This window comes from Cynoglossus semilaevis, chromosome 12 (genome assembly GCF_000523025.1).
Source record: "Cynoglossus semilaevis isolate Cse_v1.0 chromosome 12, Cse_v1.0, whole genome shotgun sequence".
Lineage (NCBI taxonomy): Eukaryota > Metazoa > Chordata > Actinopteri > Pleuronectiformes > Cynoglossidae > Cynoglossus > Cynoglossus semilaevis.
Window position 1 is genome coordinate 5,334,898 of NC_024318.1, and position 15,734 is coordinate 5,350,631.

At 48.7% G+C, this 15,734-nt stretch overlaps 3 protein-coding genes across 7 annotated transcripts; 1 reads left to right on the top strand and 2 right to left on the bottom strand.

Moving 5' to 3' along the window:
* Window positions 1–2: 2 nt before the first annotated feature.
* prepl (prolyl endopeptidase like) lies at window positions 3–3,700 on the top strand (the record flags this gene model as incomplete). Its single annotated transcript, XM_008321666.2, has 14 exons — window positions 3–26; window positions 100–166; window positions 272–434; window positions 515–588; window positions 681–807; window positions 886–1,102; window positions 1,413–1,604; window positions 2,017–2,223; window positions 2,303–2,478; window positions 2,575–2,791; window positions 2,880–3,029; window positions 3,118–3,244; window positions 3,355–3,443; window positions 3,566–3,700. Coding segments are annotated over 14 exons (1,911 nt in total), but the record flags the coding sequence as incomplete, so codon positions are not given.
* Window positions 3,701–3,724: 24 nt separating this feature from the next.
* Window positions 3,725–8,069, bottom strand: slc3a1 (solute carrier family 3 member 1). The gene is made up of 10 exons (XM_008321627.3): window positions 7,531–8,069; window positions 7,061–7,240; window positions 6,840–6,985; window positions 6,611–6,736; window positions 6,376–6,495; window positions 5,650–5,774; window positions 5,332–5,533; window positions 4,575–4,757; window positions 4,363–4,488; window positions 3,725–4,261 (listed from the first exon to the last, which is right to left on the bottom strand). The coding sequence occupies exons 1-10, from the start codon at window positions 7,973–7,975 to the stop codon at window positions 3,830–3,832; spliced, it is 2,085 nt and encodes a 694-aa protein (XP_008319849.1). The 5' UTR covers window positions 7,976–8,069; the 3' UTR covers window positions 3,725–3,829.
* A 534-nt stretch (window positions 8,070–8,603) lies between these two features.
* ppm1ba (protein phosphatase, Mg2+/Mn2+ dependent, 1Ba) lies at window positions 8,604–15,480 on the bottom strand. 5 transcript variants are annotated; one of them, XM_017037076.2, is made up of 7 exons: window positions 14,936–15,480; window positions 11,308–12,215; window positions 11,062–11,179; window positions 10,753–10,867; window positions 10,390–10,447; window positions 9,986–10,002; window positions 8,604–9,372 (listed from the first exon to the last, which is right to left on the bottom strand). In XM_017037076.2, coding segments are annotated over exons 2-7 (1,188 nt in total). In that variant the 5' UTR covers window positions 12,187–12,215; window positions 14,936–15,480; the 3' UTR covers window positions 8,604–9,371. The 5 variants fall into 5 exon arrangements, with proteins under 5 accessions (XP_016892565.1, XP_024916803.1, XP_024916802.1 ...); XM_025061035.1 differs by lacking the exon at window positions 9,986–10,002 and adding an exon at window positions 12,640–12,752 and having other exon boundaries at window positions 14,936–15,478; XM_025061034.1 differs by lacking the exon at window positions 9,986–10,002 and adding an exon at window positions 13,168–13,973 and having other exon boundaries at window positions 14,936–15,478.
* Between the last annotated feature and the right edge of the window lie 254 nt (window positions 15,481–15,734).

Consider the following 15,734-nt stretch of genomic DNA (forward strand, 5'->3'; position numbering starts at 1 on the left):
TTCCCAACACAGCGGATCACTCAGCGGTAAGACTACTGCTCTGCTCCTACATCTGACTGAAGGTGTTGATTCACATCACTGTTATCACTCCTGCTGCAGGTCTGTGGACGTCATCATGTCTACTTTGTTGACGGTGACGGCATCTACAGGACGGACAAGAGTCACAGTTAAGACGTCACCACGTCTGAATTAACGCCAAGCTCCAGATCTACGGGTGTTAGATCTTCTGTGAATGACTCCCTCCTCCCTCCACCCATCCTTCTGTTTGTAGAGAATCCAGAGCAGGTGTTGGATCTGGAGCAAGTCTCTGGAGCAGACGATGAAAACAGAGCAGGGAGCAGAGACAGGAAGTGGAGTGTCCAGAGAATACGTCTGTCCCCAGCAGAGAAGCACCTGGCTGCTACACTGAAGGCTAACGACAGGGATGAACCGAGGTGAAGAACCCGCAAAGCAGTCCACAGTTTTAGATGTTCGTACAGTATATTCAATGTGTGTGCTGCCACCGTGTGTCCAGGTGTGTGATAGTGCAACTGGAAGGATTCAAACCCTCAAACGTCCTACTCACACTGGACGCCGTCTTCACTTTTGGTATGTGTTCAAAAGTCTGAGGTGGTGTCAGTGTCTTTGACCCCATCCTCACCCTCTCTCCTCACCCTCTCTCCCCATCTTCTTGTGTACAGAGTGGGCCACAGACCAGGTGCTGTTTTACACCACTGCTCAAGGGCTGCGCAGCAGCAGAGTGTGTCGTCTGGACCTGAGCGGCTGTGTTCACAGCATCACCAGTGTGTATGAGGAACAACAACCAGAGTGAGTGTGAATGACGTGATGTCACGGCTGTCCAGCTCCGGCTGCAGCTGCAGCTCTAACACGGTCGCGTCTCCACAGTGTGTTTGTGGAGGTGGCCCTCAGCAGAGACCAGGAGGTGCTGAGCATCAACTGCAGCAGCAGGAGCAGTTCACAGGTGATGCTGCTGCTGCAGCAGCAACACCGCTCACGGCCTCACCTGGTCCAAGAACGTCAGCCGGGGCTGCTGTACCACGTGGAGCACTGGAGAGGACACCTGATCATCCTGGCTAACACAGGACCGGGCCGTGAATATCAGGTGAGAAGACGTTGATCAGCTGCTGCCACCGTGCTCCATCAAACAAACCAATCCAGCTGATTCAGTCTGGAGAGATGAAAATATTTCAAATATTTAAAGTTGAGCTGCAGTTGGTTGTCAGGCTGCTGCAGGGAGGGGGCGCTGCACCCACCAGGGTATCATGAATTCCTCAAAGATCCAGGAGGACATGTCTCTGTGGAGAACGACCTTCTGGATCTGATCTCATCACCTCTCAGTTGGTCTTTAGGAGTTTTCAGGTCAGGGGTCACACACTCACACACACCTCTTCCTGTTCCTCCTCCGTCACCAGGTCTTACAGGCTCCTCTCTCCCAACCATCCATGGTGTCCTGGGTCCCAGTGTTCACCCCTGACCCCGGGACCGTGATCAAAGATATGGACATCGTGGGAGACCACTGTGTGTTGACTGTAAGGACAAACACCAACCACCTTGTCCTGACTGTGGTTCCACTAATGAACCAAGAGAGAGTCTACACCGTGAAGGTAAGAGAACCTTTTTTGCACCACGGACCGATGAAATGTCTGAAATGTTTTTTCACAGATCGGCCTTTAATAAAATTAATCGACCGACATAAAAACTGGTATTTTATAAATATAATTATAAACGTTATGTATTGGCAGACGCAGACCCGGCGCAGACTTTTTAAGTGTGAGTCGTGAACAGATGCGGCGTTGAGAATCCGGTCATTTTTCAAAATAAAACATCGTTCAGAATCAGATAATTAAAAAAATCTAAAATAATGTAAGTCATACATTCTTTCTGTATGGCCCGGAACCAATTGACCTAAGGACCGGTGCCGGTCTGCGCCCCAGGGGTTGGGAACCACTGGTCTAATCAACTGCAGTACACCGCTGAACCTGTAGGTGTCTCTGACCACAGTTTCATTATTTCCAGCTCCCTTCCTGGGTCTGTGTCGTTGAGACCAGGAGAGCAGCGGTACCAGAGCAGACGGAGGTGTTAGAACTCTTCATCTGGTCTCCGGTCCACTCCCCACACCTGCTGCGTCTGGACCCACACCTTGGACTTGTGTCTTCAGGCAGTGAAGCCAGTCCTTCCACAGGAGATCGGTACAAGACCACAAGCCTGGAGGCCTGCAGCCACGTAAGGAGAACCGACGGTGAGACCAAAGTGAGGAGACTGGGAGACCACCCGTGGTCACGTGACTGTCCTCCCTCTGCAGGACGGCAGCCTGGTTCCTGTGACTCTGTTCCACTCGGCGTCTGTGGAGGCTTCGAGACGGACCCCACTGCTGCTCCATGTCTACGGCTCCTATGGCCTGGACCTCGGGATGGATTTCTGCCCACAGAAAACGCTGCTGCTGGAGGGAGGCTGGGCCCTGGCCTACTGCCACATCAGGTACCGTCTCAGTCTGACCCTCAGTCCAACCCGTCCCCCAAAGCCCAGCAGACAAAAGAAAAGTTTGTGACTAAACCTGTGTTCTGTGGCTGTCAGAGGTGGAGCAGAGAAGGGTCTGTCCTGGCACCGACAGGCTCGTCGGGGGGGTAAGGAGAGGGGGGTCCAGGATCTCCAGGCCTGTCTCCAGCGTCTCTTCTCCTCTGGAGTCTCCTGTCCTTCACTCACTGCCATCACTGCACACAGTGCTGGAGCGGTGCCCGTGGCTGCACTGTGTAACAGACAACCACACCTGATGAGAGCCGTCAGTCTGCAGGTACCCTCCCTTCTAACTCCCCCCCTGAGTCCCCCGCCGCCCCCCCCTCCTGGACATGGTCTCACTTTACTCTCTGTCCTCTCTTCAGGCTCCGTTCCTGGACGTGTTGGGAACGATGGAGGACCAAAGTCTCCCTCTAACTCTGGAGGACAGAGACGAGTGGGGAGACCCCGTAGCCAACCCAAAAGACAGGCTCAGCATCGCCTCCTACTGTCCCCGTCACAACATTACTCCTCAGGTGTGGATACAGGACTTTGATCTGTGGAGGAGAAGTCCTCATCTATATATATATTTAAAGTGTGTGTGTGTGTGTGTGTGTGTGTCAGTGCTATCCCTCCATGCTGCTGACGGCCTACTCAGATGACAGCAGGATTCCATTGGCAGGAGTCCTGAAATACAGTCAACAACTGAAGGAGGCCATCGATACACACTTCAGCACAAACCCACAGCCTGGTAAACACACACACACACACACACACACACACACACCGTGGCCACATCTGTCGTCTACGTCTGTTACCTTCTTCTTTGATTCTGTCTCTGGATCTTTTTTATTCCTGTAGAACCTGGACCAGAACCAAACCTAGTTCTGAACATAAAATCTGGAGCGAGTCATCATGGACCAGACGACTTTGAGCAGATGTTGGAGGAGGTAATGAACTGTTGGTTGTGGTCCAGAGTTCCTGACCTTGACCTTGACCCTGACCTTGACCCTGGTCTTCCTGTCCTGTCACCACTGCAACATTTTCACTCCGTCTTTTCTTTTTGACACAGGAAGCTCTCAACCTGGCATTTCTCCACAAGGAGCTGGGCCTCCATCCTCCACGACGCAGGCCCAGGAGGTCAGGCTTCTGACAGCCCGTCAACAGTCCGTCAACAGTCCGTCAGTGTCGTCATTTTCTCTTTGAGTCCAGTTCAAGAAAACAAGAACACTGACTGTCTGATTCTATTTATTATTTGACTCACACTCACACAAAAGGACTGAGTCATTGTGATGATGATGATGATGATGATGATGGTGGTGGAGCTGGCTTCCTCTCAGCATCTGTAGAGAATGTCCACGACTCTTAAATAACAGGCCTTCTCAGACACGTAACACTGCGAAGGGTGGGTGGGATTGAAGCGTTTCGGAGCAGAGAACCGGACCACCAGACCTTCTCCTGGGTCTGTGTGGATGGCCGACTTCTGCAGCACCCTCCCGTGGTGGAGGTGGTTGGTGCTGAACAGCACTGTGAGCTGGTTCGGTATCTCAGACACAGAGGAGAGGTCGGTGACGGCGGACTCTCTACCAAAGTTCAACACCACCAGAAAGGCCCGGTCCAGTCCGTCGAGTTCTCTCAGGTACGAAAACACATTGGCGTCGGCCTGGATGTAGCAGAACCAGCCTCGCTGTAGAGGCAGCTCTGACTGACGCAGCGCGCTGAGGAAACTGTACTGGGATAAGACGGAGCCTTCATCCTCTTTCTGGACCTGCCAGATAAAAAGAAGAAGAAGCAGGTGACTCGATCCATCAGCTGGAGAACATCAGCAGCTGAGGGGAGATGTTCCACAGACTGAACCAGGAGCTGTACCTCCACGTTGACGCTGGTGTAGTCTGGATGCACAGGCAGCCAGCTGAGGTCGGTTTTGTTGTTGAAGCCTGCGTTCGTGCTGCTGCTCCACTGCATGGGAGATCTCTGAGGGTCACGACTGGCACTCTGCAGGAGGAGGGAGGTCAGGGAGGTCATGGAGGTCAACGCTTCAGCAACAACAACGTGAGAGAGAGAGAGAGCACAAAACTGACTGTGTTGTATCGTCCAGCAGGATCCAGGCTCCCAGTGTCGGTGAGGTGGAGGGTCCTCATGCCGATCTCCTCTCCGTAGTAGGTGGTGGCGGTGCCTGGGAGAGTCAGCAGCAGCATGTTGATGACGGGCACGTAGAGCCCGCCAGCGCCAGAGGAGATCCGAGGATTGTCGTGGTTGCCGACCTGGTCACGGGGGGAGTAAGATGGGAGTGAAACAGGTGGAGAAGGAAAGAGACGGGTGACGCAGGGAGGAAGAACCGGGTCAGAGTAGATCACGTCTGACCCCAGAGGTCAAGGCTGCACTTTTGTTCTGTTCTAATGGTATATTTTATCTTGGCCTGTAGGTGGTGCTAAGTACACATATGAGGGCCTGCCCCCCCCCCGACTTCCATATACTGTACTTGTGCATTGATCTAATAAACTGTAATCAAATGTATTTATTTGTCCCAACTACATCTGATCTGTCAACATGAAGTGTGTGAGCTCATCGATGGACTTCAACAAGCTAACTCTGCTAGCACGATCAGCTTCTCTTCTTCTGTGGTTTTTAATCGGCAGATGTCAATCGTGTGAGTGTCATTACTGCCACCTACAGTTCACCCTCTGTCACACTTCATGAAATAACATGTCAAAAGGTCAACTGTAAAGTCATCATCACCTGACACATTAGTCAGTCATCGTCGTCATCATGTGACTTCAGATCAGCAGAGGAGCAAAAACAAACCAGAACAGAGTGTGTGTGACCTGGACCACTCACCACCCAGTTGGGCCACTTTCCCTGGGGCATGTTCTGCATCCAGAGGTGGACCAGATGTTGGACCCACAGACCGCTGGTGTTCTGAGGCAGGTCCAGCAGGTGGAAGTTAAAGGGGAAGTCGCCTTCTTTGACCTGCGAGCTGCCGTAGTACATCATGGTCTTCTCCACCTCCTGATGGTCATACGACTCCGTCACCATGAGCCTGGGACCAATCACAGGGGGGCGTTAGAACGTGGAGGTTCATCTCCATCTGTTCAGTTCAGTTGACTTTTTAACAGCGACAGTCACACACACACACACACACACACACACACACACCTGTATCTGCCCGGCTCTCGACTGAACACATCCATCTCTGCCCTCCAGTCCCTCAGAAGGTCGTGAAGCCCCAGCTGACTGGTGGTGTAGTCGTGGTGCAGGTCCCACTCTGAACTAATGGACTCCTGCAGACAGGTGGACAGAGGACGGTGAGCTCCCCTGCTGACCGACCACGGACTGGACGGACAGGAAGAAGGTCCCAGACCTTCACTGTCGAGAACACCGGATGTTCCTGAGAACGATCTCCGAGTTCAGGAGATCTAGATCTGACTAAGTCAAAGAAGAAGTCCAGAGAGGGAGGGGGGGCGAGTGAGTGGACACCTGTGTTTTTGACTCAGGGAACATTCACTCCTTCACTTACACAACGCACCACTGTTCTATGTTCCCTGGAAGAACAGGAGAGCCTGGACACTAATAAATGACTTTCATTGTCCAACAGTCCAACACACACACACACACACACACACACTGAAAAAAAAAATGCAGAAACCAGATTCCGAGATGTTTCGCTCCAGTGCTGTCAGAGAATAAGACGGAGTGAGATTTTGATAAAGGTGGAGACGACTGCTGCTGCTGGTAACTTCACCACGTCTGGACTCTAACCCCTGTCACTCTTTAACCACTGTAAAACTCATCCTCAGAGAACTTTGCTCAACAAACATGAGGTGAGGAATGTGAACCTGTAGCTGCTCATGACAAACAGGAAGGAGGACGAGCGACACTCACGGGGGGTTTCTTCTGGTCCACCTGTGGCTCGTCTCTCAGGTGCGCAGCCTCTAGGATGTACTTGACTCCACCCATACGAAACCCATCCACTCCTTTATCCAGCCAGAAACGAAGTATGTCCTGAAAACAGCAGAAAAGGAAGAGACAGTCATGTGGTTCAGTGGTTCACAACCCCACAGACTTCACCAGGAACATGTTCGAGTTCCAGGGTGATGGTAGTAAAAAAAGATCTCACAATCATCTCTTGACGGACACGAGGGTTTCTGAGGTTCAGGTCTGGTTGTTCCTTGAGGAACTGATGCAGGTAGCACTGTCCTCTGACGGGGTCATAGGTCCAGGAGGAGTTCCCAAACACACTCACCTGAGGAGAAGATGAGACTCGTGAGGAAAGACGTACAGAAAGGATCCAGACGTTGCGGACACAGCGGTTGGCGGAGGAGGAACGTTCAGCATCGAACACCAACCCAGTTGTTAGGCCTGGGTGCAGCTTCAGTGCAGTCGGCCCAGATGTAGTAATCCTGGTAGTGAGGGTCTCTGGTCCGGCTCAGGTTGAACCAGCGGTGCTTGTCACTGGTGTGATTGGGGATGAAGTCCATGATCATCTTTAAATCTTCAAAACAAAGACGTCAGCGTTCAACCTTCATCTGTTCACGGCCACATATTTACACTCACAGTTACTCCAAACCTCTGCTGTGCATTTCAGCCAAAAGTTTCTCAAAGTCCTGCATGGAACCGAAGACCGGGTCGATGTCCTGGAAATCCTCTACATCGTAGCCGAAGTCCTTCATGGGAGAGCGGAAGACGGGCCCGATCCACACCGACTTGATGTTTAAGAACTCAAAGTGATCCAGCTGTTCTTGAATTCCTGCCGCAGAACAAACACACAAAGGTCAACAAAACACACACACACACACACACACACATCATAACAAACAAACATGAACTACAACATTTACTTTGATCTCATCAAACTGATGAGGAACATGTTCTGAAAGTGGATCATGGACAGAAAGATTTGTATTTTTCATCAGAGTATCTAATGATCTAATAACTTTAGCATTTAGCACCAATGAGATACAAAGCAAATAAACACATGGACAGACTCATGGACAGAAGAGGGTCCAGGGTGGTCTTCAGCACCAGAACATCTCCTACCTTTTAGATCTCCCACTCCATCACCATCTGAGTCTTTGAAGGACCTCGGGTAGACCTGGTAAACTGGCGACAGCTGCCACCAGCTCAGACAGCGTGGAGACAGAGCGATGACCGTGGCGGTCACAGCCACCAGAGCCAGGGTGCAGGCCACCGTCAACCAGAACAGGATCTCCCGGGGAACCCGGTACCGAGCCTTGGAGGAGTGCAGCAGCAGAACCTCTTTGGGCATCCCAGCGTACGGTTTGATCTGCGTGTAGTCGTCAATCACCGAGCCCTGGTCCAACTGGACGGCGGTGGATTCAGGTCCAGGCTTTCCCTCCTCGGGATCATTACCGTCCGGGCCGATGGTTTGGGTGCGTGTCTTGGTACCATCCCATTCCTGGAAATCTGGATTCTTGATGTAAGTGACCAGCTCCATGCGAGCCTGGCGTTTCCTAGAACTCATGGTTTAAACTTGTCTTTGCACCAGAGAGAGAAGAACAAATGTGAACAAGACACAGAGAGGAGGCGTCAGAGGGAACACACACACACACACACACAGAGACACTGAGAGAGAGGAGGCGTTAGAGGGAACACACACACACACACACACACAGAGAGAGCAACTCTGAGGAATGTCACACACACACAGAGCTGCTCTGAGGAGTGCCTCTCACACACACACACACAATGAGGATGTTTTATGTGAGTCTATCCGCTCGACTGTGTAATAAATGCTGTCAAGTGTCACACTGTTGTGGTTTGTTGTTACTGATTACTGAAGAACTAAGAACTGATTGACAGAATCTGTTGATTCATCACAGAGGAGCTGGACTTTGGTCATGGTGACCTGTCTTGACCTGTGGTGACCTGCGTTGACCCGTGTCCTTGAGGAAGTGATGGTCCGTGTTTCTGTCGCTGTAGATCAGGACATTAAATAAACAGGTGACCTTAAAATGTTCCAGAAGTTTCCTCCTCCTCTCAGTGATACCTCCCTGTGTATTAGGTCACCAACATGCCAAAAACATCATCATCATCATCATCATCATCATCATCATCATCATGACTCCTCTAACATTAAGAAGATGCAGTGCTGTTGTTTCAACGTTTATTTCAGTGGTGAGGATGGTTTACATTTCACATCTAACTTGAACAGTACCACAGCCTCCACTCTCTCCTACATCGGTTCCTTGGACAGAAGCTGCAGGTGAACAGGTCTGGGGTCAGTGATGGACAGAGAGTGAAAGCTGACGTGACAGAGATAAAGACATCAGAGAGTCCTGCAGGTGGCCTCCTTCTCCTGCTCACTCCTCAGCCTGGGGGCGAGCGATGGAACTCTTTGGTGCCGAGTCAGAGGAAGTAGTCACACGTCTTTGGGAGGGTTCAAATGTTCTGCTGTGAGCTGAGCTGGTTCCTGGTTCCTGGTTGTTATTCAGCTGCAGACATGAACCAGCGTGGCTGCTGGTTCGCTGCTGCCTGGAGAGTTCCAAAGTTCTGAGCAAGGCACCGCTGACTGCTCCGTCAACTCAACAACTACAAAGAAACCGAAGTGGCACCAAAACCGTGCTTATTTTCTTTAGCTTAATTCAAAACGCTGGGCTGTGTCCAAATCTAAAACAGAACGACGACGACGACGACAACAACCACGACGACCGTCGTCCTGGTCGGGTTTATGGTTGGATTTATTGAACCTGGATTTCTACTTGAATTCATCGCTCAGTGCAAAAACAATGACATTAAAATAATCCCAGAAGGAATGAAAGGGGGCTGTGGATGAGATCTGGTGTGGTCCTTTGATTTTTTTTTTTTTTGGTCAGGCAGTGGCGTGGACGGCTACCAGTGATACTCTACATCAGCTCCGTTCTGCCAGACAAAAGTGAGAGAGGAGGGAGGGAGCAAAGGGGGGAGGAAGAGAAGATATGGTTTATTTGACATGGAGCCAAAGATAAAGAAACAAAGGAGGAGCAGGAAGAGAAAAATGGACACATGGTTAGTAGTAGTAGTAGTAGTACTGCAGTACTATTCGCTGCTCTTTTTACTCTCCAACCTGCTGTGAAGACAACAGAGAAGAGACAACGGCAGAGACCGTCGTCCCTGACAACACCAGCCTGTGGCATCACGCTCACAGACGGTTCTGCGTCCACTAGCCAAACATGACACACACAAATACATGCGTGTTGGCCCAGCACCTGTGTGTGTGTGTGTGTGTGTGTAAGAGGGACCAACAGGACCAGAGACCTCTTCATCAGTCTGCTCACAAACACAAAGAAAGATGTGAGACTTGGAGTCTATATGAAGCTGCACATGCCAGAGGGTGTGTCACAGCGAGGGGGGGGTGGGAGGGTGGAGGAGGGGGCGTGTCACAGGACCACACTGACATGCCTGTAGAAATGTGCGGTGCGTGCGTGCGTGTAAGGGACGATGAGGGGTTAGAGGACAGGGGTAAGAACTGGTAATATGATGTGTCATCACTTACCAAATGAAACAGGAGGGCTGCGTTAATCAGAGGGTGAACACACAATTAGAACAATCCACACATCCCTAATGAGTGTCACTGAGTGTGTGTGTGTGTGTGTTCAGGTGTGTACTCTACAACACTACAGTCAACATTCACTGCTTCACTAAAGGGACAGGAGCTTCGTCAACACATGACTTCCACAGAGGGGATTCGAACCAGTAATGATTTTATTATCCAAACCAGAATTGGTGTTTGGCGCCACCGTGGGGTCAGCTGAACGTACAGTACATGAAGAAACCTGGCCCTGTGGAACGTTCTCTAACTCTGACAGCCAATGACACGAGAGCAGACACACGACTGTACTCAGGTGAGTCAAAGTAGAGAGAGTACCTCCTAAGACCTGAGGCTCATTCAACACTCACCCCATCCTCCTCCCTGTAGGGGATCAGATGGTTGTAGACCGCTTCGATAAAACTGTGCCTGCAGACAGACAGACAAACAGAGAGACAGACAGTCAGTCAGTCAGTCAGGCAGAAACAGATGAGACTTTAGCTGTTACAATGATCAAAGTACTGAACAGAGGCTGGGTGTGAAAACAAGGTTCAATCATAGGAAGACAACTTGGGTTTTGGTGACTGCCCTGTCGTTTTAATAACCAGCCACTAGGATAATGACTGTTTCGGAGTCTCAGTTCGGAGATCATAATATCATATCCTCATGTCTAGTTTTTCTGTTGTACCTCTGTGGTAATTCTACACAGTCCTATCAAGAAAAGGTTTCCTTACTTGCTATAAAGGCCTCCACCAGGAGGCAGAGGGAGCATATGAGCGTCAGCGGAGAGAGTCCTTGTCACGGTTCCCAGGTCAGGATAACTATCCTCATCAGCCTGAGACAGCATCTCTAAAAAAGGAGATGAATTAGGATTAGACAGAAAAAGAGTTTTGAGTTTATTCTCAGTCATGCAGGTCATTATAATGATCTCAAATTCTTTATGAGATTGAAAGAGTTGTAAAAATATACTGAATGATGTCAATTAGAAGAACAACAAACGTGTGTTTGTACCAAGTTTAAAAGTTTTCTTCATTATTCCTCACCTTTCACTCGAGACTCCAGATATCTGTTCAGATCAGCGTCTCTTCTCACAGCATCATCTGACACTTTGGGTGCGTTGGGCAAACACACCAAGACGACACTCATGTTGTCCCGACTCCCCTAAAATGAGTCAAAAACAATGATAACTGAAACCACGTTCAGCCCAGTTCATAACATCCATCTGTGTGGATCAAAAGGTTCTAATGCAGACAGGAAGTTCTGCAGCACAGACATAAACGTGTACACACCTTGTGCAGACAGGTATCCACCACTTCGTTGCAGACTCTTTCGAGGTCATCAGTTACCTCAAGTCTGGACTTCACAAAGTCACACAGCTCCTCGTTGGACATGACATCCCAGATCCCATCGCACGCCAAGACCACAAACTGATCTTGTTCTGGGGCCCGAACGACGTCGGAAACTTCTGGTTCAGGGCTGACCAGCTGCTCCGTGGGGCCCTTCCCTTCTACACACTTGTAGTCATAGTCCCCCAAGGCCCTGGAAACGGCCAACGAGCCATTAACTCTCTGGATCATCACAGAACCTCCAGCATTCTGGATTCGCTCCCTCTCACGTGGATTACAAGGCTTGTGGTCAAGTGTGGAGAAGCACACCTGTGAGTTGCGGTAAAGAACGGCCCGAGAATCACCACAGTTAATAAAGAAGAAGTGGTCAGGTGACAAGAGGACGCCCACTGCTGTGGAGCCACTACGGTCCATGCCATTCCGAAGGTCTGAAAAGCTGCGCATGTGCTCATCAATCCTCAGAAACCCCGTCCTGATCCCAGTTTTCACAGTGTCTACTGAGGGAGGAGCTTGTGCGGAGAGTTCACCAGTGGAACTGTCTGAACCGACCTGAGTTCCTCTGGCCCCAAGGCTGGCACTCATTATGTGTTCCAGAAGATGAGTAGAACAATAGTTGGCAACCCTGGAACCAGCATGACCGTCATATACAGCAAAAAATGACCAGTCAGTCATATTAGGAGCAGGAAGTCCCAGCACAGCGGTGTGAGCGTCCTCCATCTCCACCCTCCAGCCCTGCATGGAGGTCAGACCATAGCGCAGGCCGTTTCCTTCACCGTGCGAGTTGTGCTTCTCTGTCCTGGGTTTGTCCAGGAAGGCACCCATAGTTATGTCCGTCAAAGAGCCACTGCTAGCTGCGTGAGAGAAGTGAAGAGATGACAAAAGACGGAGACAACGATGAGTCAACACAGACCTGTCTTCACTGGCTTTGATCACATGACAGAGTCTGGACACTGATAATGACAGCAATGTTTGTCCTCTTTTTTTGTAAGACAGGGGTTCAAACCCCTGGCCAACGTGACACTCACTTCTCTTAAAAAGTGTAACACGGACTTTTGGATACAATATTTTGGATGTGTGCTGTGAAGGTGAACTGTTTCAGGAGCCCACAGCAGATTCACTTGATAACGTTGATTTTCTCGACAACTTTAGATTGTTGGCTGTAGACGCTGCTTGGACAAGGGGCAGAGTTCATTATCATACATGTCTTTTCAGATGTTGAACAAGGGGCAGAGGGCGGGTTCATTATCATACATGTCTTTTCAGATGCTGCCTCACCAAAGGCTGATGACCAAGACGATGATGGCTCTGACTGTTCTGGGTTTTTAAAATGCACAGCTTAACGATTGGCCCATGGTATTTTAACAGCTGATTGTAACATGGACCGTCCACTGGAACAACACAAAGACCATAAACAGGTTGGACATTAGTCTGGTAAAAAAAATCATTCTTCTGTGAAATTCCATTCAACTTATTAGTTGTTGTTGTTGTTCAACTGTGCATCAGCGGTAATTAAACACCTGTGGCACATCGTTACTGTCTGACTCCCTGACCCTGGTGACACCTGGTGAACGTAGTTCCTCACAGGGTCAAAAGGAAGATAAAAAAACTGCCACTAACAGATGTAGTTGACACACCAATGACGTAAAAACAGATGTAGTTGACACACCAATGACAACGGTTTTCATCATAGTTCAATGACATTTGGGTTAGGGTTTCTAAAGCTGTGTACATGTTGTAGTCCCGTCAACGAGAGGAGACGCCAAAAAGGGCATGACTTCAACAGACAAACACTTCATACCCTACCTGTGTCAATAAGGTTTCCAACTGACTTTGTTTCAAAATGGAATGTTTTGACAATAAACCATAATGTATTGTTGCCTGTTACTGCCAATGTTGTCCTTTTATCCGCTTAACTTTGATCTGTTTGCTGGTGTCACTACTTTGACAGCACGACATCACAAATGATCTCAATTCCAACCTGACGATGGACGGATGCTTGGATGGTTGAGTAGAGTCTCCAGTTAAATTCTTTGATCTGTTAAAGATAAACTCTTTAAAGGATCCAGTAAGGATGCTGCTGGTTACAGTGAGCAGGGCCCTGTGTCGCTTCCGGTCCCCAAACCCACCTGTGAACGGTCCTCAAGAGAACCAAGAAATACGGGGTTCTTCCACTTAATCTGGTATGACTGCAGGCTGGTACGCAGGAAAGCACCACGGTTCTTAGACTCCAGAACAGAACCGAAGTCAGAACCAGAAATAAATGATGAAATCTACACTGCTCAAAAAAATAAAGGGAACACTAAAGTAACACGTTGTAGATCTGAATGAATGAAATATTTTTAATAAATACTTTGTTCTTTCCATAGTTAAATGTGCCTACAACAAAATCACATTTTTTTCGGTCCTGCTGCTGGGTTGTTGCCCTCCTGCAGCCTCCTCCACGTCTCCTGATGTACTGGCCTGTCTCCTGGTAGCGCCTCCATGCTCTGGACACTACACTGACAGACACAGGAAACCTTCTTGCTACAGCTCACATTGATGTGCCATCCTGGATGAGCTGCACTACCTGAGCCACTTGTGTTGGTTGTAACCTCCGTCTCATGCTACCACTAGAATGAAAGCACCGCCAGCATTCAAAAGTGACCAAAACATCAGCCAGAAAGCATCGGAACTGAGAAGTGGTCTGTGGTCAATCAGTGTTGCTTTCTAAGTGGACAGTTCGATTTCACAAACGTGTGATTGACTTGGCGTTACATTGCGTTGTTTAAGTGTTCCCTTTATTTTTTTGAGCAGTGTATTTTATAGACTTTAGTCAGGTAGATTTATAGATTTACAGCTAACAGTCAGTTAAACACCTTTTGAGAGCAGCAAATATGGATGACTGGATGACCAAGGTGTTCTGTACAGTTGGATCAGCGATCGTGTGGCTAGGTCACCTCAGTGAAAAGCAAACAATAGTCAATGAAGTCCGTTACAGCATCTGTGTGCAGGTTTAAATACAGAGGTAGATTAGATGGAATAAAAACATCCAAAACACGTTGAATCTGGAAGAATAAATAAACGACTCGTCTGCCTCTGTAGTTCACACTAATGTAATGGTATATTATCACCAAGACACGTACATGTGGCTCGTACACTGCACATGAACCTCAAGCCCGTGACCAGAAACGCTGGCCTTTGGCTTGGCAATCACGTTAACTTTATCTTACGTCATCTTTGTGGATAAGTAATCGCGGTTATAACCACGATATAAACCGAATTGACGACGATAGCTTTTTGTAAACAAACGTTGATGGTAAACGGACGTTTAGGCGGGGATCCCTGGATTAATTAATGCGTTATTTATATTCATGGTAGTATTTAACACTGGTTACTGTGTCAGACTGTGGTCACTCATTTGTAAGCGGGTTAAGATCTCTGAATTAGTGGGTCTGCAGTGACCAGCAGTTGATGCAAACAGCTTAGTAGCCACTTGTTAGTGACTGGAAACGAGACGATGTATTAGCTAACTTAGTTGCCAGTTGACGTTTGTGAAAAAGCTCTCTTAACGACAACAACGGACGTCACTTACTGTGTACAGCAGGAAGTATCCGTCAGTCGTTCGTGTCGAGCCTCCGCAATTAGGCGTGTTTAGGCTTCTTCACCTCGGCTCAATTTTAGCCTCTTTGGTTTCTCGGCCGCTGCTCGTCACTTAGCCGAGACTCCGCTTCGCCAGCATTTTTTAACCGTCACCTCTTTTCTCAGCACCGAGGTTGGACTGGTGTGTACATGTGTAGGTCAGTTAGACTTCACTGTAACGGATTAATGAACATGACTGCGGCGTGGAAACAGAAGAAAAACACTGCAGCGTTGAGCCACAGAGCTAACTGTGGCTAATGCTAAATGTATGACGCTGATGACGTTCTTTTTAAAACACCCATCTTTGAGGCGGGCTTTTTTCTTTGTTACTTTCTCTGATTGGACGAAATGTGAAGACGCGATTGGTGAAATAAATAGTCTGTCAGATGTCTGACCATTAAAGCAGTGTCGTTAGTGACGTCACCCTGACGCCAAACGCATTAAAACCAGATTTCTTTTTCTGTTTTTCTTTAATTTCATGCCTCCCGCGCTATGTGTAGGGCCACTTAGTATTTATTTTTTTACTTTACTTTATTTATATTTATTATTCACAGCACTAAACTCCTGCTTCACAAAGAAAGATAACACAACAAATAGTTTTGATTTATGGCTGCAAAATGGTGCTCAAACTACTGCTTCACAAAGAAAGATGAGACAAGTACTTTTGATTTATGGCTGCAAAATGGTGCTTTGGTCTGTGTTTTTGTTTGAGGAAAAATATATTTGTGTTACATTACTAACAGTTCCTTGGT

Excerpts from the sequence above, each read along its gene's own strand:
- slc3a1 (XM_008321627.3), bottom strand. The coding sequence starts at position 7,975 with ATGAGTTCTAGGAAACGCCAGGCTCGCATGGAGCTGGTCACTTACATC. Across the intron at positions 6,986-7,060 it reads GGCTGAAATGCACAGCAGAG|ATTTAAAGATGATCATGGAC; the intron begins GTTTGGAGTAAC and ends TTTGTTTTGAAG. Across the intron at positions 6,496-6,610 it reads GTGTCCGTCAAGAGATGATT|GACATACTTCGTTTCTGGCT; the intron begins GTGAGATCTTTT and ends TGCTGTTTTCAG.
- ppm1ba (XM_025061035.1), bottom strand. The coding sequence starts at position 12,186 with ATGGGTGCCTTCCTGGACAAACCCAGGACAGAGAAGCACAACTCGCAC. Across the intron at positions 11,180-11,307 it reads TGGATACCTGTCTGCACAAG|GGGAGTCGGGACAACATGAG; the intron begins GTGTGTACACGT and ends GACTCATTTTAG. Across the intron at positions 9,373-10,389 it reads CCTACAGGGAGGAGGATGGG|AACGGAGCTGATGTAGAGTA; the intron begins GTGAGTGTTGAA and ends TTTGTCTGGCAG.